The 25814-nt window shown below is 36.5% G+C and overlaps 2 protein-coding genes and 1 long non-coding RNA gene across 3 annotated transcripts; 1 reads left to right on the forward strand and 2 right to left on the reverse strand.

Annotated features, from left to right (window-relative positions):
* Positions 1-881: 881 nt before the first annotated feature.
* LOC143451495 (glutathione synthetase-like) lies at positions 882-8776 on the reverse strand. Its single transcript, XM_076952102.1, has 7 exons — positions 8669-8776; positions 2528-2961; positions 2360-2429; positions 2035-2226; positions 1563-1644; positions 1269-1455; positions 882-1111 (listed from the first exon to the last, which is right to left on the reverse strand). Exons 2-7 carry the CDS (start codon positions 2926-2928, stop codon positions 988-990), a joined length of 1056 nt encoding a protein of 351 aa, XP_076808217.1. The 5' UTR covers positions 2929-2961; positions 8669-8776; the 3' UTR covers positions 882-987.
* A 4419-nt stretch (positions 8777-13195) lies between these two features.
* Positions 13196-17402, forward strand: LOC143452042 (glutathione synthetase-like). Its single transcript, XM_076952863.1, has 9 exons — positions 13196-13355; positions 14383-14528; positions 14622-14694; positions 14934-15367; positions 15466-15535; positions 15666-15857; positions 16248-16329; positions 16437-16623; positions 16774-17402. The coding sequence occupies exons 1-9, from the start codon at positions 13233-13235 to the stop codon at positions 16895-16897; spliced, it is 1431 nt and encodes a 476-aa protein (XP_076808978.1). The 5' UTR covers positions 13196-13232; the 3' UTR covers positions 16898-17402.
* Positions 17403-23814: 6412 nt separating this feature from the next.
* Positions 23815-25598, reverse strand: LOC143452628 (uncharacterized). Its single transcript, XR_013115074.1, has 3 exons — positions 25286-25598; positions 24521-24896; positions 23815-24367 (listed from the first exon to the last, which is right to left on the reverse strand). It is a non-coding gene; the product is annotated as an uncharacterized LOC143452628 (long non-coding RNA).
* Between the last annotated feature and the right edge of the window lie 216 nt (positions 25599-25814).

Raw genomic sequence — 25814 nt, forward strand, 5'->3', positions numbered from 1 at the left:
GTAATTAGATAAAGGCGCAACAATTAGAATAGTGTCTTTAATGTCTTATTCTAAACACTACCATCTGTACACATTCAGATCAACACAATCACTGACAACAGTTATATGTTCAATCGTTAAATACATTCAGTTCTACTGCTCAAACTAAACAAATACTTCACAGTTATAAAGCGGTTTTAATTGTCGGCAAATATTCGATTTTGGACCTCTTTTGTACGGTATCAAAAGTAGAATCTGTAGGCTCTGGCTCAGGCTAAAACTAAAAGGTTGATAATATCTTGACAAGTCTGTACTCAAGATAATAATGTGTATAAGTTACAAACTAATGTACAACATGCTTAAGTAGGTAATTACTAGAGTATTTAAGGACAATAAACGAAAGAATGATGAAATGATTGATGATAAATGCTACACGTTACAGCCATAAATTAAAGGGTATTTAAAGATTTTGTTGTTGTTTTAAATTAAAGTGAACAGCATGAATTGCGGCGGGGTCAATATGTATTTACGTACATTTTGAATGATCATTGGGCTGAAATATAAACCTTTAAGTTAAGAGAGTGATCATTTCACCGAAAGTAGGTTACATAACTCATAGGTACATATAGGCGGTTATGTTAGGACAGTGGCTTTCAAGCTTTCGTGGTTCGTGGCTCCCTTATAGTGACCCTCAAAATCCGTGTTCTTCCTGCTCATCAACAGAAAATGCAGATTTTTGTTCCTATTTTGGCTCCGGTTTCCTCGACACATCGAACATCGTATCCCAACAATGATGCCAGTAAAAGGCAGTTTAATAGACCACTGAAGTTCCATCCCACTGTAGTTCTATTGCACATTGTGCTGTTGACATTACCTTCCCACGCCTCACGGTAAAAATAGGTGTCCATAAGAGGTGTTGGTCTGTTTGGTTTATTCTGAATCTGAATCGTTTGTTCAAAAATGGTCTTCAATAACTGTGTAACTACTATACAGTTGCAAAAGCTGATTTCAGACAAGAAAGGGTGAATCTAGTACGGCTAGGCCGCTACTAATACCTCCATCATTATGTTCGTGGGACTTTGAACGCAGAAGATGACCAGCAGAATAATTTTCAATAACATCATTTCCTCGTCTGCAAAACCAAAACTTGAGTTCAAACACGAATTTTGTTCACAAAAAAACAATGCTTCAAAACTTTCAATTATTCCTTTCCTACCAAATGCTATTTTGGTGTCAAACGAGCTACAGTAATATATTGAGCAATAAAAAAGCATACTAACAAAACTTACGCCAGTATTACACCAAATATTCCTAACTCGCTTATAGCTTGTACTTTTTGGTGACCACTAGCAGTAACAAATATATTATCCAATGGTTTTGGGCAGATTTTTTCCATCAAAATATAAGCACATCGTCTTTTATCGTTGCCAATCTCACAGAGTAAAGTCACTATATCTTCACCATAAATGTTGTTCCCTTAAAAGAGAAATAAACAAAAACTTCTCTATGTAGTCAGGTGGTTGATAGAGAAAATACTTTGAAACTTTTCTAATCGAATGAGACATCTGTTTTAAAGATTTCACCTCCTCCTTCCAGCTGTGGTTTTAAAACATAAAGGTCAGGATTTGTGAGAGCCATCTGCACAGCATGGTTGCCATCAGAATTCTGTTAAGTGTAAAATCTACAGTATATGGTTCTGTGTACGTCATAAAGTCTGAACATCAACATCAGCAGCAGCAAGAAATACAAACAAAAATAAAACAAAATTTTCGGCCAAAATGAAAAAAAAGGAAATCAAAAGCAATGACAAATAGCAAATTAAGCCTTTCTATTTAAATATAAAGAGAAGATACTAAATTCGGTGATCAACAATGAAGCATAAATTTTGAATGTAGGTTTACATACAAAACAAATTTACAAAAACATTGTTTTTTATTTTACTTAAAATATATCTTGCTAAATGTAATTACATTTTTTTTAAATTGCATGAAATAATAAAGATTATTTATGATTTTACTTGGCATTTGCGAAAAAAAAACATTGAAATTAATTTACCATTTCTAACTCATAGAATCCAGCAAAAGTGCTCCTTAATTTTTGGACAACGTCGACGTCATCAATAAATCTTTCAAGAACATCAGGTTTTGCCAGGACTTCTTGCATCTTTTTGCATCCGGCAAGTTGGTAGCCAATACTGGGACAAAGTATGGCACGACTCATTTCGACTTTGAGGCGAACATCCCAAAACTGCAATCGTGTTTAAACAATTTAAGATTATGTTACAGCTTGCAGAAACATTAGATTTTCAACAGCAATGCATAAAATAGATTTATGTTATGTGAAAGTTTCTTTGTATACAAGATTGTTTTTAGACAAGTACCTGCTCACCGGTGTAATCGTCTGCAGTGTAAAGAACTCGAAAGTAAACGATGGCAACTTCTTCGTCGTCACTATGGTGAAGTATCAATAATTTACAAGACATCATGCGTGTTCTTTATGAATATTTAACACATTTGTGGATATACTGTAATTCGATAAAAGCACTCACACAAAGAGCTTGCCATCTGGTGATAGTGCGATGCTTGCAATAAGCTCCCAACATGTCTTTCTTCTCACTATGATGTGTTCATCGAGGTCATAAATTGCATATTCCACAGCTCGTTGATCAAAAATGTTTGGTTTATTTTCGTTGTATAAGATTAAGATAATGGCATTTGGGTTGCCGTAATCTTTCCAAGCGGTTAAAAATCCATGGGCAACTCTACTTAAGCTTTCATTTTTAGGCAGATGAGCAGTAAGTTCTTTCATTTTTGCATATTGTAAGACATCAGAATGGACAGAACTCAGTCCACTGCCAAGTTTTACGCTACCTGAAGCAATTGTATTTATTTCAATTTGCTTGGGAACGAAAAATTCTTTTCCACTCTTGTCCGCAATGCATTGAAACATGTAATCAGATCGCAAAATCCCGAAATCTAACCTCTAGGCAAAAATACAATAAAGCAAATTATACAAACCTACAACCTCTACAAACCACTCAGGCAACTAATTAAGCGATTACTACTACCAGACAGTCTCACGCAGCAGATTCAACCAGAAGGTAAAAAACAAAAAGTCCTTTTTAGGACTATACCCCTCCCCCCCTCCCTAACGGGAAAGAAAGATATGGCTCTGACATATAAAGACAGAGTAAAAAGAAGAGAGGAATGGAAATTTAAAATTCCAGCAGATTACAATAAAGATAGAGAAGTCTCCATTAAACTGACGGACCACGCAACAAGGAAAGAAATATATCTGTTGCTAACTTCAGCTAAAGTTCAACTATCCGACATAGAAGGCATAGTACAACGCCCAGGAAAGATAGTTGAACTCACATGCCAGTCAAAGGAGAGAGCCTTAAGAGTGGCTGAAAAACTCAAGCATAGAGACAACATATCAAACGTAATTGCACACGGCGACGAATACGCAAAACTAACAGTAGGATGGGTCCCCATTGACTTTCCTCAAAGAGCGATTGACGAAGCATTTAGCAGAATGGGCTACGTAAAACCAGCAATCCATGCAAAAGACACAATCTGCAGAAAGCAAGACGGACGGAGAATCCTGACGTACAAAAAAGAAAATCTAGAAAAAGTAAGACCACCTTCGTATATCCACTTTGGACACTATCGCTTTTGGATAGAATACGAAGGACAGGAAAAAACATGCAGTTACTGCTCGGAACCAGGACATCTCGTACGAGATTGCCGATACAGAATCCAAAACCAAGCAAAAACCTCACACACTTCGGAAGACCAGGAAAACCACACAACGACGGAAGGAATCACCTTCACACAAAACAATCCCGATGCCACAGACGAACCCGACCCAACTCCAGCCGAATCTGTACAGCCGAGATACAACAAAGTACAGCACTCCACACCAGCAAACAAGCAACAAACGAAAGGTAACGCAATCGAAAAACAATTGTTTGACCTATTCGATGGTTCTCCTCTAGCCACTAGCATAACCGAAGAAACAACGCCACAACGACAAAGAGACATAGCAGCCGCCTACTCGAACCGGGAAAACCAACAAAGGCAGAAAAGCACCAAGCGAAGGGAAAGAACACCTAACAATTCGAGCGACGAAAAACCTCCCCCACGAAAACACAAAGAAGACGAAGACTCGGAAACTGACAGCACAGGATCAGACGACACAAGCACCGTCTTTAATAGTTCAATTGATGAAGGTACGTCAAAAGTTACATGCAAATGTGGGGCCGAAGTGATGAGGCCAACAGCAAATGAAAAAATAGAATGCCCTAGTTGTTTAAACACATGGTTCTTATGTCATTGTGATGATAACAACTTACAATATACAAATAGATACAGACAGTTTCAATGTGATGTATGCACCTATAGCCATGTTCCAGATGAGATGCAAACGAACCACACTGTATAATATTATTTTAGAACTTATTTGTTTTTTGTGATGTCAAAACCTTTACCCGTGTTTTTTACAGAAGTTGAACGTACATTGTTACCCACCAAATCTCTTATCTTAATTACCCTCATGGCCGCTTATCTCAAACTAAACACTTTAAATTGCCAAGGGCTTAATTGCAAATCGAAACGCACAGAACTCTTCGAATTCCTAAAAAGGCAAGACGCGCACGTGCACCTGCTGCAAGAAACCAGATGTGCTCCGCACAACGAATTAAAATGGCGCTCGGAATGGGGCAAAGATAAAGCAATATTTAACTCGTGTTCTAGAAAATCAATGCCCAACAAAGGAGTAGCAATCTTAATTAACCACCCAGCCATAGAATTTAAGAAATGGGACCTGGACGAAGAGGGCCGACTGATCGCTGCGACCCTAACAATTTACCACGAAGTAATAAAACTCATAAATGTTTACGCCCCAAATGTAAAAGCCCACTCGACAAACGAAAACAACCTATTTTTTGAACGCGCCCACCAGTATTTCACAGACAACGTCCCGACAATACTCGCAGGCGATTTTAACATCGTCGACGACCCCCAACTCGATAAAGACCCCCCGAAGCGAATCAACGCAAGGAAAAGCGAACTGAAAGTCCTATGCGAAACCCATGACCTAAAAGACCACTTTCGAACTTTAAAGGGCAACGAAAAACAGTTCTCTTGGCAAGACGGCAACAGTAAATCGCGCCTAGACAGATTCTACCTGTCAAATAACATAACGGCTACGGAAATAGAATACGAGCACACGCACCTGTCAGACCATAAAATCGTAAAAATCCACATCAATGTTACAGCCCCCCCACCAAGGGGAAAACGCCGATGGATAAACAACACGCAGATATACAAATTTGAACCTTTTTTAAACGCGATAAAAGAAAAATGGCCGCTTTGGGCAACGCTCAAGCCATTGTACTTCGACAATCCAAGCGACTGGTGGACCGAAATTAAAAAAAGACTAAAAACGCTGATACGCCGATCTACCAAAGAAATGAACGCGGCAAACAACGAGAAAAGTGCAGAAACGATAAAAGCCTACGAAGATGCAATCGCAGCCTTAGGCAACAATGAAATAACATACAGCGAGTACCTGGACGCAAAACGCAACCTACGAAACCAAAGAAAAAAAGAAACCATAGAAAAAACGGCCAAAAACAGAAAATTCGAAGGAAAACTAGGCAGCAAAGCGTTTTTTCAAAAATATAAAAACAAACAGAAACAAACGTTTATATCCGAACTCTACGATGAAAACTTCCTCCCAACTCAAAACCCAAAAGAAATGACAAAACTCGCTCAGTCATTTTACGAACAATTGTACAAAAAAACGGAAACGAACGAAAACGCGCAGTATGCTTTCTTAAACGAAACCACCCGAAAATTAAATACGGAAGATAACAAAAATCTAGAAAAACCAATAACCATAGAAGAAATTGAAAACGCAGTAAAATCTATGAAAAACGGAAAATCACCCGGCCCTGACGGCTTATCCGCAGAACTCTATAAAGAATGTTGGCCACTAATAAGAAACGAAATACGAGAGCTCATACAATACTGGTTTGACCAAAAAGTAATCCCCAGGGAAATTAAAAAAGGTATCATAACTCTCATCCACAAAAAAGGAGATGACGCAGACCTAAAAAATTATAGGCCCATAACGCTGCTAAACGTAGAATACAAAATATATACCAAAATATTAACAAACAGATTAAAAGAAATTATGCCAAATTTGATAGGAGACGGTGGGAAAAACAATAAGCGAAGGCACCACCCTTCTAAGAGACCTCTTCGAACAGAGCTCAAAAAGAGGGCTCGAGGCGTTTCTTGTCTCACTAGACTTTGAAAAAGCTTTCGATTCTATAGAAAAAGACTGGCTAAAAAAAAATCTGTGCGCGATAAATCTATCCACTAAAATACGGCACATTATCGAAAACCTATACGAAGACAGCACCGCCGAAATTATGATAAACGGTCACCGATCAGCGGAAATAACGCTAGACAGAGGAGTAAGACAAGGCGACCCACTAAGCTTTTTTTTATTTCTAATCGCAACCGAACCCTTGACTGAAAAACTGAGCAAAACCCAAGACATAAAAGGAATCCAATTAAGCGGTCGAAGAGAAATTAAGAATGTCAGCTATGCAGACGATGTGACTCTAACACTGAAAAATATCGCTTCAGTTGAAAAAGCCCTAGACCTCGTCGAAAAATTTAAACCCGCCTCGGGACTTAAATTAAACATCAAAAAAACCCAAGGCCTGATAATAAACGGCGACCCCCCAACACTCCTACTACCAGATATAAAATGGAACAAAACAACCCTAAATCTACTCGGCACGACAATCGGAATAATAAATTTGAACCACCTCTGGCAAGAAACCCAAAAACAAGTCGAAAACAAAATAGAAGAAATTAAAAAAACGTACGCCACGCTCGACGCTAAAGAAATTCTAATCAAATCGAAGCTTTTAGCAATCACCAACAACGCGGCGCAAACGTATCCTCCCCCAGTAAACAGAATGCGATCAATAAACGAAAAAGTAAAAAATTACGCAGTAGGAAAATTCCCCCACGTAAATATAGACACCCTTCAACTCCCGAAACTCGAGGGCGGCCTAAACCTCCCAAACTTCGAAATATACGCGGACTTAACGTATCTAAAATCCATCAGAAAATACTGCCTTGCCAGAGTTCTAAACGAGCCCCTTAGCGCCCACAACAGCTATATCGAATACCAGATTGGCCACGTAATTCCCCGAACTTTAGAAGTTGTACACCTAAACAATCTCCCCCACACCGACATCCGATCCCCATATTATGAAAAAGTAATCGAAATTATTAAAAAATACGATCTGAAAAAAATTGACCTCATCTGCGGAAGTCTAAAAAAACGTACAACAGAATAATAAGCAAACCAAGAACACAATCCAGAAATACCCAAACAGAACGCAAAAGATGGGAGAGAATACACTGCCCTGAACTCCCAAGCTATCTACGGACCTTTAACTTTAAACTCGAAAGCAACCTGCTACCTTTTAACACAGATATAAACCAATACGCACCAACAACAAAAAACAGCTGCCGTTTTTGTAGAATCGGACCAGATACCGCCTACCACTTATTTCACAAATGCCCCCAGACCAAGATACAATGGAAAAAAACAATAACGATCGCCGAAAAAACATTAAACCTAAAAATTAATAAAGAAAATGTCGAGAAGCTGTGCGCCCTCAGGCACGACATGGGACTCGAACTAAACACCGACAAAGTTCTCACCGTACTAATTACAACGATGAACCACCAAATATGGAAAACGAGACTTAAATGCGTAATCGAGAACCAACAGTTCTCCTCAGAAAAACTGTCGAACGATATTTACAGAAGTTTTAAATACAGAATCTCCACCCTACGCAAAAATAACCCAGACATTGTAAGAAACCTTACCATCCCCCTCTGAACATGTAACGTCTATACCATTTGTGTGTTTATATGCGTTCTGGAATGTACGCCTTTACCTACTTTTGTCTTCGCACTGTTTATGCTTCAGTCTCATAATGCGTATTGTGAAATATAAAATGACAATCTATCACAAATATATATGTAATCATTCCTCATCAATTGCATCTGTCTGAATATAATTATTTACATGACATGTATATGCCTCCAAAACGGAGAAATATTGTACCAAGAACACTCATTATAGTACTCTCATCATGTATTCGCATTGTCTATGCTTCATTCTCATAATGTGTATTGTGAAACATAAAATGACATCCTATCACAACTATATATGTTATCATTCCTAATCAATTGCATCTGTCTGAATATAAAGATTTATATAACATGTATACGCCTCCAAAACGGAGAAATATTGTACCAACACTTGCTGTAACTTAAACGAAATGATTTTTGATCTCGTTCTTTTTTTAAATCCTTTATTCGCGTGCAAATAATCCTTTTAATCGTGAATAAACAAAAAAAAAAAATACAATAAAGCAAATTAGAGTTTTTCTCGTTCTATAATAATATATTGCACTTTATACATTTTACACGGTGGCACAGAATATTTACCAGTAACAAGCCACACGTTACATACAGTAAATATTTTAAGATAGTCGTTATGAAGCTGGAGAAAACTTTATACAAAAGTATATGGCAAAACTGAAAAACTTTCCGCCAAAGTTGATAGTACAATAGGTAGGCCTATATACCTTTTTACCAGATGCCTTTGAAGCTTTGTAAATATCATACAGCCTCTTGGTAAAATCATCAACTTTGATAACGCTATGAATGGGATTAACAGCTTTAAATATCGTGGAGTTTATAAGAAATGAGCATTAAACGCTAACGAAAAATTACTTAACGTATCACTCTCACTTCTTAAAAGCAGATAACATAAATTCATCGTCCTGGCTAACATCATGTATCAACTTATTGATGTGAGGTTGTAAAAATGTCAAGAGTTGAAATCCATCTTTGGGGATAGGTGAAGGTAGCAAAGAGCATGGAACACACATGTATGTCTACAAACAACAGGAAACCAACAAGGTACTAAGTTAGGTATTTGTGAGTGAGTCCATAAAGTGAGTCTACCACGCTCTTTAACGGATGCAGACACGCGGAGCTAAAGTATGGGTATATTACAGTAGCACGCATTGTTCGCAGTTAACCTCGTTCCAAGGCACTAAGTTATCAGTATTGTCAAAGATGTCAACATATGTAGCCTATATGTCAATATATGCATTATAGGCCAGAATTCGCAACTGGTTTCAATGAGTTTAAACAAGTTGTTCGTTTTTCCAACAAAATTTTATCTAAGTTTTTTTGAAATTTCGGATGATAGGGGTGGTGAGTATAAACTTAAAAACGCTGTACTGTTAATATCAACACTCCGTATATATGCATCATGAAACAAACTACTGTATTGTTAAAATACAAACCTTTGTTGGTGATTGGCCATCTCTTTTCCGCATAAGAATCCCTTTTGAAACGCAAACGTCACGTGTACTTTCCACCAAGCTGTTGACATTTTCTTTTTCCAATTTGGAACACAATGAAAACATGTTGTTTTAAATGCAAGGACTTACACAATACTGTTAAGTTTCTGTTATGTATTTAAAAGAAAATCTTTTATTTCTTGAAAATCTCTTGTGCAATGTAAGTCGTAAACGGTTTGTAGCCTGCACAGCCCATAGGGCAATGTAAGCGATAATACTTTTAAAGCGATAAGATTTATTTGTTGAGGCGATGCCTTCATCTAGTGTTGGTATTAGTATTATTAACACATGTAATGCGACTAATGTAGGCTCTCGTAAGTTTCTTAAGCCATTCAGTAGTAGCAAATCAAACTTAACTATCACTTAAAACATCTACAACGAATAGGAAAACTTAATTTTACTTTTAACAATGTACATGTCCATATTTTTACTCCACATGGTGTCTCATCGAGTGTTCATCATGTCTGGCAAAACATCAAACTTTTACTCTGACACTTTCACTTCTCGTAAGTGCTTTTCAAAAAGGTGTTGCACCGTTCCTTTTTCACATGTTACATTTATATTAAACTGACTGCAAACAAGCTAAGCCTATCGGACTCCTAACACTGTTGTTGCAGGAAATCGTGTCGCTTCAATAAGAAGCACCCGGAAATGATGTCAAAATTTTCAGTTATACCGGAAAGATATTTTCCTGCTAGATAAGGCGCAACAGTTAAAACAGTATCCGTAGTGTTTAATTCTAAACACGACCATCTACACACATTCAAATCATCTAAAATGGAACATAATCACCGATAGCAATTATATGTTCAATCGTTAAATATATTCAGTTCTATTGCTCAAACTAAACAAACATTTTACAGTTGTAAATCAGTTTTGAAGAGTATTTTAAAAAAACGAATGAATGATGAAACGATTGATGATAAATGTTACTTATTATAGCCATAAAATGAAGCGTATTTAAAGATTTTGTTGTTGTTTTAAATTACAGTGAACAGCATAAAATGCGGCGGGGTCAATATGCATTTACGTACATTTTCAATGATCATTGGGCTGAAACTTAAACCTTTAAGTTAAGAGAGTGATCATTTCACCGAAAGTAGGTCACGTCACTCATAGGTACAGATAAGTGGTTATGTTAGGACAGTGGCTTTCAACCTTTCATGGCTCGTGTCCCCCTTATAGTGACCCTCAAAATCCGTGCCCCTTGCACATCAATAAAATATGCAAATTGTTGATTGCAAAACACTTCTGTACTTCACTACTACATTTGCAGTAGCTGTCGAGCCGTAAATTTTGCACGGCAAGCATAAGCACAAAAACGTGAGAAACTTGTGTCCCGCTTTGCCTCGACTTCCATTACTACTACACTATAGCTCAATAGTGAGGCATCTGCTCGTGGCCCGCTGAGAAAGACCCCATGGCCCCCGTTTGAGAAACCCAGGGTTAAAAAAATTGTTTTGCAAAATCTTGATTTTAGTTATCTAGGGTTTCATTAAACTTAGATTTAGATTAGAAGGTAGATTTGCATTTTTTTATAACATCTAACTTAGGTTAACAAGAAACTGTGAAAAAGAGCTTTGAACGCACGATTTTTTTCCGGTGAAATTGTGGAAGCCTTAAGTTAACGTAACGTGCAAACGCACATGTAGGCCTACAAACTTCTCCAGATGTCAAAAACATTCCTTTCTATCCGATTTTAAAGCATTTTTATTTCTTACGCTTTAGGTTAAAGGTATTCTGACATCACAATGTTACAGAAAACAACCAAACGCGTTGCAATGACAAACCCATGAAGCCTGTAGTAAAGGGAACATGGGCAATGTCCATTTTACTAGCAACCGTTCTAGGTTTCAGGAGGTTTGTATTTGAGTTACACAGTGTGGCCAATAAACAAAAAGCATTACAACTGGCCGCTGTTGTATGTATAAGACCAAACCAACCACAGCAAACTAGATTTTTGTCCTAAGGATAAAGAAAAACAGTTTCAGTTTCATTTAAACATGTCATATAAGATGCGGAAAATCTACTTCGTTGTATATATTTCTTATGACAAGGGTGGGAATCAGTTCGTGTCAACTTGACCTGGTGAAGGCCAGGTTACTGCATTTTGCATTTCATTATCAGGAGAAACAAAACATCCAGAAATATCGTTTTTCCGAAAGCAAATCTTTTTGTGTAAACTCATTTAGATTAACGAGACTTACTTGTTCCATTATTTTTATTAGGTTTGTATGAAAAGTGTTGCCGGTTGGCATACGCTACGCAGCAGTACTCATCCAGTGAGCTGTCCAGTGATCAAGATGAGGATCAAGACCTTTTATCATCGTACAAGACTTGAAAGTAGTGGTCTTGCATCTTGGTAACATTCCTTTATCTGGATGCAACCAACTCAGTTACAGTATTATGCATTAAACAAAACTAAGAGGTATAGTCTTGGGCTAAGCAGATATACCTAACTTGTTACTTTGTTGGTTTTCTGTTGCTTGTAGACATACATATGTGTTCCATGCTTATTGCTACCTTTACCTATCCCTTTCATAGTGTTATCAAAGTTGAAGATTTCACCAAGAGGCTATATGATATTTACAAAGCTTCAAAGGCATATGATAAACAAGTATGTACCCATTGTGATGACTTTCAACTTTGCAGAAAGTTTTTCAGTTTTGCCATGGACTTTTGTTTAACGTTTTCCCCAGCTTCATAACGACTATCTTAAAACATCTACTGTATGTAACGTGTGGCTTGTTACTGGTAAATATTCTGTGCCACCGTGTAAAAGTTGTAAAGTGCAATATCATATTATAAATCTTGAAAAAAAATAATTTGCTTTATTATAACAATGGGCAATGATTGGCCCAAGTATGACTAACCGGCAATGATTGGCAATGATTGGCAATGGGCAATGATTGGCCCAAGTATGACTAACCGATCGTAAGCCTTATATTACCATGCAAGAGCCTTATAAATACTTCTTAAAACTGCTTTACAACTGTAAAAAAATCGTTTAGTTTGAGCAATAGAACTGAACATATTTAACGATTGAAGATATAATTACTATCGGTGATTATGTTACATTTTAAATTATTTGAATGTGTATAGATGGTCGTGTTTAGAATAAGACACATTTTAACTGTTGCGCCTTATCTAGCAGGAAAATATCTTTCCGGTATAACTGAAAATTTTGAAATCATTTCCGGGTGCTTCTTATTGAAGCGATACGATTTCCTGCAACGACAGCGTTAGGAGTCCGATAGGCTTAGCTTGTTTGCAGTCAGTTTAGTATAAATGTAACACGTAAAAAACGAACGGTACAACGCCTTTTTGAAAAGCACTTACGAGAAGTGAAAGTATCGGAGTAGAAGTTTGATGTTTTGCCAGGAATGATGATCACTCAATGAGACACCATGTGGAGTAAAAATATGGACATGTACATTGTTAAAAGTAAAATTAAGTTTTCTTATTCGTTGTAGATGTTTTAAGTGAAAGTAAAGTTTTATTTCTAGTACTTCATGGCTTAAGAAACGCACGAGAGCCAATATTAGTCGCATTACATGTGTTAATATTACTAATATAAACACTAGATGAAGGCATCGCCCCAACAAATAAATTTTATCGCTTTAAAAGTATTATCGTTTATTTTGCGCTATGGGCTGTGCAGGCTACAAACCGTTTACGATTTCCATTGCACAAGAGATTTTCAAGCAATAAAAGATTTTCTGTTAAATACATGACAGAAACTTAACAGTATTGTGCAAGTCCTTGCATTAAAAGCAACATGTTTTCATTGTGTTCCAAACTGGAAAAAGAAAATGTCAACAGCTTGGTGGAAAGTACACGTGACCTTTGCGTTTCAAAAGGAATTGTTATGCGGAAAATAGATAGCCAATCACAAACCAAGGTTTGTATTTTAACAATAGTTTGTTTCATGATGCACATATACGGAGTGTTGATATTAACAGTACAGCGTTTTCAAGTTTACATTCACTACCATCATTATCATCTAAAATTTCAAAAAAACTTAGATAAAATTTTATTGGAAAAACGAACAACTTGTTGAAACTCATTGAAACCAGTTCCGAAAGTTGGCTTGTATTGCATATGTTGACATATAAGCTACATATGTTGACATCTTTGACAGTACTGATAACTTAGAGCCTTGGAAGGAGGAGAATAATGAGGAGGAGCTAATAGGAATAATGAGGAATTACTAAGTATAATGCGTGCTGCTATAATATACCCATACTTTAGCTCCGCGTGTCTGCATCCAATAAAGAGCTGGGTTGACCCACTTTATGGACTGACCACAAAGACACGAAAGCAAGGCTCAAAAACAAACATAACAGGACACGTGATCTTTGAATCGTTATCCACAAAATCGCTCGTAGTTTAAGATTTATAAGTTTCATCACAGCGTGATATATTGAATGTCATTTACATTTTTGTACGAGCCAACAGAGAACAGCAGAATACGTCTGGAGGCCGACTTGAAACGTCTTGAACTGTATTCTTGTAATAATACCGTCATACAAAGTTCTATAACAGCAAGAGTGAGGCATATTTTCAAAATTTGCAAGTTGGGTTAGTGAAAATTTCAAAATCTTGCAATGCCCTATGCTTATTAAAAAACGGAAAGCCTGATTGCAAGTTAGGTCTTTATATTGCTTGTTACGCAAATTTGCATTCTTGTTTTCGTATATACCGTAAGATCTTTTTTCGGTTAACGAATACTTGCTTCATCATGCAATTACAAGTATCTTTACTGCTAACGCATTAAATTATGAATATTTTAATGATTCAAGATTTGAATTAAGGGTGTCCAACCAATTCAGTTACAGTATTATGCATTAAATAAAACTAACAGGTATAGTTTTGGACTGGGCAGAAATACCTAACTTGTTACCTTGCTGGTTTCCTTTTGTTTGTAGACTTACATGTGTGTTCCATGCTTTTTGCTACCTTCACCTATCCCCAAAGATGGATTTCAACTCTTGACATTTTTACAACCTCACATCAATAAGTTGATACATGATGTTAGCCAGGACGATGAATTTATGTCAGCTGCTTTTAAGAAGTGAGAGTGAGACGTTAAGTAACTTTTTGTTAGCGTTTAATGCTCATTTCTTTCAAACACCACGACATTTAAAGCTATTAATCCCTTTCATAGTGTTATCAAAGTTGATGATTTCACCAAGAGGCTATATGATATTTACAAAGCTTCAAAGGCATCTGATAAACAAGTATGTACCCATTGTGATGACTTTCAACTTTGGCAGAAAGTTTTTCAGTTTTGCCATGTAGGCTACTTTTGTTTAACGTTTTCCCCAGCTTCATAACGACTATCTTAAAACATCTACTGCATGTAACGTGTGGCTTGTTACTGGTAAATAATCTGTGTCACCGTGTAAAAGTTGTAAAGTGCAATATCATATTATAAAATTTGAAAAAAACTAATTTGCTTTATTATATTTATGCCTAGAGGTTAGATTTCGGGATTTTGCGCTCTGATTACATGTTTGAATGCGTTGTCGACAAAAGTGGAAAAGAGTTTTTCAATCCCAAGCAAATTGAAATAAATACCATTGCTTCAGGTGGCATAAAACTTGGCAGTGGACTGAGTTCTGTCCATTCTGATGTTTTACAATATGCAAAAATAAAAGAACTTACCGCTCATCTGCCTAAAAATGAAAGCTTAAGTAAAATTACCCAAGGATTTTTAACCGCTTGGAAAGATTACGGCAACCCAAATGCTATTATCCTAATCCTATGCAAAGATAATACACCAAATATTTTTGATCAACGGGCTGTGGAATATGCAATTTATAACCTCGATGAACACATCATAGTGAGAAGGAAGACATGTTGGGAGCTTATTGCAAGCATCGCACTGTCACCAGATGGCAAGCTCTTTGTGTGAGTGCATTTTTCGAATTACAGTATATCCACCAATATGTTAAACATTCGTAAAGAACACGCATGATGTCTTGTAAATTATTGATACTTCACCATAGTGACGACGAAGAAGTTGCCATTGTTTACTTTCGAGTTCTTTACACTGCAAACGATTACACCGATGAAAAGGTACTTGTCAAAAAACAATATTGTATATCAAAAAAGTTTCACATAACATAAATCTATTTTATCCATTGCTGTTAATCAAATGTTTCTGCAAGTTTTAGCAAACTCTTAATATGTTTAAACACGATTGCAGTTTTGGGATGTTCGCCTCAAAGTCGAAATGAGTCGTGCCATACTTTGTCCCAGTATTGGCTACCAACTTGCCGGATGCAAAAAGATGCAAGAAGTCCTGGCAAAACCCGATGTTCTTGAAAGATTTATTGATGATGTCGATGTTGTCCGAAAAATAAGGAGCACTTTTGCTGGATTCTATGAGTTAGAAATGGTAAATTTATTTGAATATTGTTTCAAAAATGCCAAGCAACGTCATAAATAATCTTTATTATTTGATGCAATTTGAAAATAATGTATTTACATTAAGCAAGGTTTATTTTAAGTGAAATCAAAAACAATGTTTTTCTTAATTTTGTTTTGTATAAAACATTGCATTCATAATTTATGCTTCATTTTTGATCACCGAACTTAGCATCTTATTTTTTATATTTAAATAGAAAAGCTTAATTTGCTATTTGTCATTGCTATTGATTTCCTTCTTTTTCATTTTTGCCGAAACTTTTGTTTTATTGCTTGTTTGTATTTCCTGCTGCTGCTAAAGTTGATCTTCAGACTTTATGACGTACACAGAACCATATACTGTAGATTATACACTTAACAGAATTCTGATGGCGACAATGCTGTGCAGATGGCTCTCACAAATCCTGACCTTTATGTTCTAAAACCACAGCGGGAAGGAGGAGGTGAAGTCTTTGAAACAGTTGTTTTATTCGATTAGAAATGTTTTAAAGTATTTTCTCTATCAACCACCTAACTACATTGAAAAGCTTTTGTTTATTTCTCTTTTAAGGGAACAACATTTATGGTGAACATATAGTGACTTTACTCAGTGAGATTGGCAACGATGAAAGACGATGTGCTTATATTTTGATGGAAAAAATCTGCCCAAAACCATTGGATAATATATTTGTTACTGCTAGTGGTCACCAAAAAGTACAAGCTATAAGCGAGTTAGGAACATTTGGTGTAATACTGGCGTAAGTTTTGTTATTATGCTTTTGTATTGCTCAAGGTATTACTGTAACTCGGGTGACACCAATAAAGCATTTGGTAGAAAAGGAATAATTGAAAGTTTTGAAGCATTGCTTTGTGAACCAAATTTGTCTAACTTAAGTTTTGTTTTGCAGACGAGGAAATGATGTTATTGAAAATTATTCTGCTGGTCATCTTCTGCGTTCAAAGTCCCACGAACATAATGATGGAGGTATTGATAACGGCCTATCCGTACCGGATTCACCATTTCTTTTCTGAAATCAGCTTTTACAACTGTGTAGTAGTTACACAAACTAGCGGTTTGCATGTCACAAAATCTATAGCATCGCCTCTTACAGATACCTTGCGATCCTTAAAAAACCACTTATTACATCTGTCACCGGAATATTTTTAGAAGCATTGCATTTTAATGTTATATAATCCAGTTTTTAAGGCACTAGTTTGCGGTGTAGATTGTCATTGTGTAAGTTGGTAATATTTTGAGACTTGTGACCCTTTTAATCGTTTTTAGCGATTTGTAGATGTAGATACACGTACACGTTTTTCTTTGTTCCCTACAACTCTTCCCCGAAACATGTCACGTTACCCGCGAGCAACGGTGGATGGTACAATGGTTTGGTGACCAAGGGTTGACTGGTCATTCTACGTTTTGGTTTAATATAACAAAGACGGTTGTTTTTATTGAAGGGATGCAAATATCTTTGTTTTTATTCTGCACACGCAGGAGTTAAGAAATAGAATGCTAATAAAAGTTAGAAGAGCATAGGCGGGCTAATGGACTAGCCGTAAGAGCGGGAAGTTTCCTGAGTAAAGAAAATCTTGGTTACACATCTAGTAACTATTGTTATCATAATTATCGTCAAATAAGTGGAGAATTTTGTCGTTCACGAAGCCATGTCTAATTCCACGTTTTCGGTGAAACGCTACACACTTAACTGTGAGTAACTATATACTGTACTGTATAACGTTGTCAAGCTAATATAATAAACCGATGATCTTTGAAAATCCACATTTAATTGGTCACAGCCAGACAACGACCAAAAACCCCTTAAAATAGCGCACAACCTTTATATTTGACAAGGCTATCAAACCATGTGATCAAATTAGCCAAGAACAAACAAGCAAAAGTTTCTAATTGGTTAAAACGCTTCAAACGAAAACACGACGATAAGCAACCATACAATACGCGAGAAACATAGTTTGCAACACATACATACATGGTATTTTTTTTATCCATCAGTGCTTTCCACCTCATAAAACATTTAGAGTTTCTTCAATTTCTTTTTGTATTTTCAACACTTCTCCAGAGTTTTAATCTTGTCCGTTCGAAGCCCTTCCATTGTTAAGCGCTTTGTGCATTGACCATGAAGATTCTTTTAAATTTATTCTTAAATGCAAAGAATAAATAGTTTTACAAGCAGGTATTAGTATCTTTTAAAGTTTGCAGTGCATACACTGCGGTTCGTAGTTGATCTCGATACACTCTCAGTCGGACGGTCTTGCATTTTGTGTTAAAAAGTAGCACGGCTACTTGAGTTGTACTAAGGACAATTAAAGCTTGTTTCGTTACACGCAAAATCGTCGGTTTCCTGCTATAGCCAAAGATAAATTTCCGACTGGGCGACGTCGGTATTATAATAAACGGCAATGTGATGTCAAAACTGTTACAAACTTGACCTACTGTATTATAACAACCTACAAATGTAACATTGAATGACATTATATCAAGCACAATGCACTGCCAAAGGAAGTCTTCATGTACGTATTGTAGCTATAATAGCCCGACCAAACTCAAAAGATAACACTGGTCAACACGATTTTTTATGCCAAAGATTTGACAACGATTTTAGGCTAATTTGGGGTCGCTGATTTCAAAAATGGCAATCATTTTTCTCAATTGGCTCTAGTTTTTGAGATATTTAGATTTTTCACTTTCGGAAATTCCACTCATATCACACATAACGCAGTACTAGGTTTCAGGTCTCAGCCAACTGTAATACACTTGGACAATAGCCAGTAATATAATCAAATGCATAAATATCACAATACTAAATCAATCAGTGCGTAATAAGTCTATTTTTATATATAGTTGCTGGTGAATCGCTTTTTGTATGACTTTTTTTATGGCGGACGTCAGTACAATAATGCTGAAAACACCAACATTAGTCTGCCATCATGTTTTTCTCCCATCTGCCCTGGTATCTTTCTTCCATCACCTTTATGTCCTGATGAAATCTCTCCCCTTGTTCTTCAGAAAAATCTCCCAAATTGTCAGGAAATTTATCCAAATGGCTGTGGAGATAGTGCACTTAAATGCTCATATTTGCCCCTACCTGTTGGTAGGCCTCGAGCATATTTTCCACCAGCTCTGGATAGTTTTCTGCTTTGTGGTTTCCAAAAAGTTCTTCGCCACAGACACAAAACAGGACCAAGCTTTGAATTCCACATTGTTCATGCTTGTTCCAAATTTGAATGATTGATTAATTTGCGAATTTGAGGCCCATCAAAAATGCCTGCTTTCAATTTTTCGATTGTCAGTTTTGGAAAACGTCTACAAAAACTTTTACAACAATCACATTTGCCTGACATGGAGAGGTGGTAAAATGATCTTCTTTCTTTGAAACAAAGGTTCTTTAATCACATTTGCTTTACCTACTTTCAGGTCTTCTCTTGTGAACCATGCCTTTTTACCCAGTGCTGGATTTTTGCCCTGCTGTCCCACAAGCACATAAAGCAGGGATAATTAGTTTATCCACTTTGCTGCCCAAGCAAAAAATTTCACCATCTTTAAGTCAACACAAATCGACCACTGGTGCTCAGCATAGCAGATCTTCCGTACAACTAATTGGACGTTTTCATACTCTTCTTTCAGTTTTGTAGAGATGCATAGCAGTTGCCATTATGCAACAGAATGCATTTCAAACTTCTGGTAGAGCTGTCTATAAACAATCGCCAGTCTTCTTGTTTGTAGTCTAGGAATTTTCATTTTGAGGAGAAGTCCAGTTATATCATTTCAATATACAAGGTCTGCATCTTGACTGAAGAAGGAAGGAGTTCCTCTTCTCTAGTCCGGTAAGCTGTTATCTTTGCATCCGCCTTTAGACAGTTCTTCTCCTTCAGTCTGGAAGCTGAAACCTCAGATGCTTCTTTTGATAAGTTAAGGTCTCTGATAAATTCCTTTTGTGTGAACTGTTCGAGAGTGGAAGAACTTTCTTTGTAATCAATAAAACTGTCACCATTTGCTTCACTATGTTTCCTTTCATGCTTTTCCTCAATATCTGTTTCTTGAAAATCTGGTACTGATGTAAACGCAGGTACGGGAATGCTTTTGCAGTGCTCAACCGGTCGCCTTACTAACTAGTTTTAAGAAGAGTAACGCTTTATACACCTGCAACTCGAAAGAAGCAAACTTGTTCAAGGTCAGCGATTCTTGCCTTCAGTGCATTAAAAATTTCAAGAAATCAGGAGAAATTAGCGCATTTTTATCAGTACATCAACAAATAAGGCAGGTTTATTTAATAAGAATCACAATTGAGTCTATTCTGAGGTTTCAACCCAAACGCAAACAATGATGTGATAGCTAAAACACTGTCACTAATGCCAGAAATAGTGAAAAATGCTGAAATAAAGAAAATGACTATATCTCGAAAACTAGAACCAATTCAGCAAAACCAATGCTAAATTCGGAATCAGCGACCTCAAATTACCCTAAATCCGTTGAAACATCGCTGGCAACTAAAAAAAAATTTTTTTTTGTTGGGCAGTGATAATTAATTAATCATTCGACTGCAAATCAAAATCAAAAACTTTGCAGTAATTGAAAAACGGCTAGTCTACTTTTCATAAATCTTTTAGTAGAATGTAGAATACATTTAGTATAATTGGACAAAGAAACAAACAAACGTTGGAATAAACATTCGGTTTGGCTTACAATTCCAATTGAAACTATAAGTATAGTCGGATAAAGCATTACCTAAAATTTCAAAAAAGTCAAGTCAAGTTTTATTTGGTTAAAGGAAAAACTTCTCCTGCTTTCATTGTACACAGGAGGCCACCAATTTTTCGTGTAACGAAACAAGCTTTGTCCTTAGTACAACTCAAGTAGCTGTGCTACCTTTTAACACAAAATGCAAGACCGTCCGACTGAGAGTGTATCGAGATCAACTACAAACTGCAGTGTATGCAGTGCAAACTTTAAAAGATACTAATACCTGATTATAAAACTATTTATTCTTTGCATTTAAGAATAAATTTAAAAGAATCTTTATGGTCAATGCACAAAGCGCTTAACAATGGAAGGACTTCAAACGGACAAGATTAAAACTCTGGAGAAGTGTTGAAAAAAAAGAATTTGAAGAGACTTTAAATGTTTTAAGAGGTGGAGAGAAATGATGGAGAAAAAAGTCCATAAATGTACGTGTTGCGAACTATGTTCTTCGCGTATTGTATGGTTGCTTATCGTCGTGTTTTCGTTTGAAGCGTTTTGACTAATTAACACCTTTTGCTTGTTTGTTCTTGGCTATTTTGATGACATGGTTTGATAGCCTTGTCAAATATAAAGGTTGAGCGCTTTTTTAACCCTAGGACTACCACAGGGGTCAATTGACCCTTTTGCAATTTTTTTTTTTATTTTAACAAGAAGTGTTTTCTGCTAGGAACCTCAAACTTTTTTACTTTTATTCTTTCTGGTTATTTGACACATCATCAACACGACAATCGAAATTTTTTTTCAAAACAGGTGTTTTGGAATGAAAAACGGTGAATTACCACAGGGGTCAATTGACCCCTAAGCCGAAAATATTCATTTGTTCAGTTACATTTCGAAACAACTTTTACACACAGGTGTACTACACGTTCCACAAACAAACTTTGAAAAGTTATAACATTGTACCCTTGTTTTGTTTGACTGGCATATTTTACATTTGGTTCTTTATTGAGTGGTAATTCTTCTTCAGCATGTTCTCGTGTGCGTTTCAGATGAAAAACTTGCGGAACTGTACGTCTTCTGTTTTTCTCTGCTAGGCACAGCTTTTCAGCCAGTTCGATAATAAAATCCCTCCTCTTTTTAATTGTTATTTGCACATCTTTGCATATTACGTATGCATCCAGTGTCACAATGTCCAACAAGTTGAAAAATGCAGCAAGTGGCCATCTTCGTGATGCTGCTTTAGTAGAGTAAGCGCGGAGCATTTCATCAGCGGTATCCACTCCACCCTTACTATCGTTGTAGTCTAGAATAGCCCTTGGTTTCTTCTTGGCTTTATCATCTACCTCCATAACATTGTGAAGTGAAGAAAGTAGATACACTACTTTATTCTTCTTCGCCTTATAACTGAGAAGCATAATATTTTCTTGGGAATGTGTGAAAACAAATTTTGAAGTGTACAGTGGCGTATTTTTTCCAAGCTGAACATCAGAGGGAATTTCTCGGCGATGGGATCTGATAGTGCCAATAATTGTAGTGTTCCTCTCAAGTAACTTCCTAGCAAGAGCCAATGATGTAAAGAAGTTGTCAGTAGTTACATTGAGCCCACAGTTCTTGTAAGCTTCCATCAACGACAATACCACATGCTCCCCAAGTCCACCTTCCCGGTCTTCTTTTCCAACATAAGGAAAAGCTTTCAAAACGTAGTAGGTCGTAGCATCGCACAACATCCAAAACTTTATACCAAATTTCGCTGGCTTTTGGGGCATGTACTGTATGAATGAGCATCTAAATGTTGATACGAATATAAATTGATACAGAGAGTACAGATATGGTAATTGTATGCAACAACAAGTATATGTAGCCTTACCTTGGTCTGCAAGGGAAAAGTTGCTCATCAACTGTAACATGTGAATGAGGAAAATAAGACTTTTGGCAGTTGTCCATCACTGCATTCCACAAATCTCGAATTGCCGCAAACTTGTCAGTTGTCATTTTGTCAAACTTGTCATTTTGTGTTGGAAACTCAGGTGCCCAAATGGTACCATCTCTACTGACTATCTTCTCTCTTTTTTGCGAAGTAGGGACATCATTTTCCGAACTACTTTCTTCTTGCACAACATCTTGCTCTATGTCAAACTCTTTGTCAATCTCACGTATGCTTGGTTCTGGCTAATCAAAGTCTTCTTCATCTGAGTCTTCATCAACTCGAAGAATTCGAAGAACTTCTTGGAAATTATACCTTCTATCTGCTGTAAACCTAGACATAGTAGATAACTGCACACTACAAATTACAATTTAGCATTTGCCCTAACAGTAGCAACAGCGTTAAAGTCTGAAACAAAAACCGGTGTCTGAGACTAATAGCTACAGAATGTCTGTAAAACACAGTAAAGGCCGCTATCTAACGCTCAACTATGAAATTTCAGATACTCGTTGGCTAGGAATGCTGTAAGATTACTGGTATCCTTCAAGCAACTTTACAAGGCTATCAACTAGATTAGTTTCTTGCTGCTTGTTATCAATGACAAATTCATTGTCTTCTGCAAAGTTTGCGCCGTCAAAAAGTCACTGCATTTATCTCAAAATCACGATAAGCACTTCAAAAAACTAAGCAAATTATTTAAATCCAGAGAACATTGACTTCACACAATGATATTGTTAGTGTGCAAAGCGAAACAATTAAAACAGTGTGATGTCATTAAAGACAAAGGTCACAATGTCTAATCTAATTTCTATAAAAATATATGAGAAAAATGGTGATATTTCGTTAAAAAGCCTTCATATTAAACGCAAGGGTCAATTGACCCCTTTGGTAATTCTCGAAGTAAAAAATTCTAGTAGTTCTAGGGTTAAGAGGTTTTAGTCGGTGTCTGGCTGTGACCAATTAAATGTGGATTTTCAAAAATCATCAGTATGTTTTATAAGCTTGACAACGCTACACTGTATATAGTTATTCACATTTAAGGGTGTTGCGGTTCACCGTAAACGTGGAATTAAACCTGGCTTCATGAACGACAAAATTCTAGTTACATATGTGACGATTATTATGATAACAATAGTTAATAGATATGTAACAAGATTTTCTTTAGCCAGGAAACTTCCCCCGCTCTTACGGCTAGTCCATTAGCCCGCCTATGCTCTTCTAACTTTTATTAGCATTCTATTTCTTAACTCCTGCGTGTGCAGAATAAAAATAAAGGTATTTGCATCCTTTAAATAAAAACAACCGTCTTTGTTATATTAAACCAAAACGTAGAATGACCAGTCAACCCTTGGTCACCAAACCATCGTACCATCCACCATCATTAATCAACGAGAAAAAGGATTCGCGGGTAGCGTGACATGTTTCGGGGAAGAGTTGTAGGGAACAAAGAAAAACGTGTACGTGTATCTACATCTACAATTTGCTAAAAACGATAAAAAGGGTCACAAGTGCCACAAGGGTAAAATATTACTACACAATAACGAACTACACCGCAAACTAGTGCCTTAAAAATTGGATTATATAACATTAAAATGCAATGCTTCTAAAAGAGGTGCGTAAAAGTTTTCCCGTGACAGATGTAATAAGCGTTTTTTTAAGGATCGCAAGGTATCTGTAAGAGGCGATGCTATAGATTTTGTGACATGCAAACCGCTAGTTTGTGTAACTACTACACAGTTGTAAAAGCTGATTTCAGACAAGAAATGGTGAATCCAGTACAGCTAGGCCGCTACCAATACCTCCATCATTATGTTCGTGGGACTTTGAACGCAGAAGATGACCAGCAGAATAATTTTCAATAACATCATTTCCTCGTCTGCAAAACAAAAACTTGAGTCAGACAAATTTTGTTCACAAAAAACAATGCTACTAAACTTTCAATTATTCCTTTCCTACCAAATGCTTTATTGCTGTCACCCGATTGACAGTAATACCTCGAGCAATACAAAAGCATAATAACAAAACTTACGCCAGTATTACACCAAATATTCCTAACTCGCTTATAGCTTGTACTTTTTGGTGACCACTAGCAGTAACAAATATATTATCCAATGGTATTGGGCAGATTTTTTCCATCAAAATATAAGCACATCGTCTTTCATCGTTGCCAATCTCACTGAGTAAAGTCACTATATGTTCACCATAAATGTTGTTCCCTTAAAAGAGAAATAAACAAAAGCTTTTCTATGTAGTCAGGTGGTTGATAGAGAAAATACTTTAAAACTTTTCTAATCGAATGAGACATCTGTTTTAAAAATTTCATCTCCTCCTTCCCGCTGTGGTTTTAGAACATAAAGATCAGGATTTGTGAGAGCCATCTGCACAGCATTGTTGCCATCAGAATTCTGTTAAGTGTAAAATCTACAGTTTATGTTTCTGTCTACGTCATAAAGTCTGAACATCAAAATCAGCAGCAGCAGGAAATACAAACAAGCAAAATAACAAAAGTTTCGGCCAAAATGAAAAAAAAGGAAATCAAAAGCAATGTATAATGAAAAAATTAAGCCTTTCCATTTAAATACTAAACGAGAGATGCTAAGTTCGGTGATCAAAAATGAAGCATAAATTATGAAAGTAAAATTTTATACAAAACAAATTACACAGATATTGTTTTTTATTCCACTTAAACTAAATTTTGCCGAATGTAATTGCATTATTTTAAAATTGCATCAAATAGTAGAGATTATTCATGACTTTGCTTGGCATTCGTGATACAATATTCAAATAATTTTACCATTTCTAGCTCATAGAATCCAGCAAAAGTGCTCCTTCATTCAGTGCTAGCGTGGAATTTCAGTGGTGTATTAGACTGCCTTTCACTGGCATCGTTGTTGGGATAAGATGTTCGATGTGTCGAAGAAACCGGAGCCAAAATAAGAACAAGGTAGATACTGCCAACTACAAGCGAGATAAATTCCATTTCTTGCTGGGCTTGAGGTCTGGGAACTTTCACAACTCAATGATCGCAATCAGGCGGATGAGAGAACAGTTTTGCTTAACACTGTCAACTGTGACCGTGATGGAAATTGGACAGACCGGTCGCCTTCAAAATAGTACAAGGTCAACACAAATAACCCTGGGGCTATTTGTCTAAGATGATTTTTTGACAAAAAATGGACAAGAAATAAATACCGTCTATAAACGGTGACCGTCTTTAATACCGGCAAGGCAGACTTCAACTTTATACTTCAAACAGCTTGACATACTGTCATTCCATGTCACATTTAAGATAAAGCACTCTTGAAAGAGGTTTTGGATCACTT

This window comes from Clavelina lepadiformis, chromosome 4 (assembly GCF_947623445.1).
Source record: "Clavelina lepadiformis chromosome 4, kaClaLepa1.1, whole genome shotgun sequence".
In the NCBI taxonomy this organism is placed as follows: domain Eukaryota; kingdom Metazoa; phylum Chordata; class Ascidiacea; order Aplousobranchia; family Clavelinidae; genus Clavelina; species Clavelina lepadiformis.

Coding starts and splice junctions, on each gene's coding strand:
- LOC143451495 (XM_076952102.1), bottom strand. CDS start 2,928: ATGTTTCAATGCATTGCGGACAAGAGTGGAAAAGAATTTTTCGTTCCC. Junction 2,227..2,359: donor ACGATTACACCGGTGAGCAG/GTACTTGTCTAA, acceptor ACACGATTGCAG/TTTTGGGATGTTCGCCTCAA. Junction 1,645..2,034: donor GATTCTATGAGTTAGAAATG/GTAAATTAATTT, acceptor TACACTTAACAG/AATTCTGATGGCAACCATGC.
- LOC143452042 (XM_076952863.1), top strand. CDS start 13,233: ATGTTTTCATTGTGTTCCAAACTGGAAAAAGAAAATGTCAACAGCTTG. Junction 14,695..14,933: donor CAAAGGCATCTGATAAACAA/GTATGTACCCAT, acceptor ATTTATGCCTAG/AGGTTAGATTTCGGGATTTT. Junction 16,330..16,436: donor ACCACAGCGGGAAGGAGGAG/GTGAAGTCTTTG, acceptor TTCTCTTTTAAG/GGAACAACATTTATGGTGAA.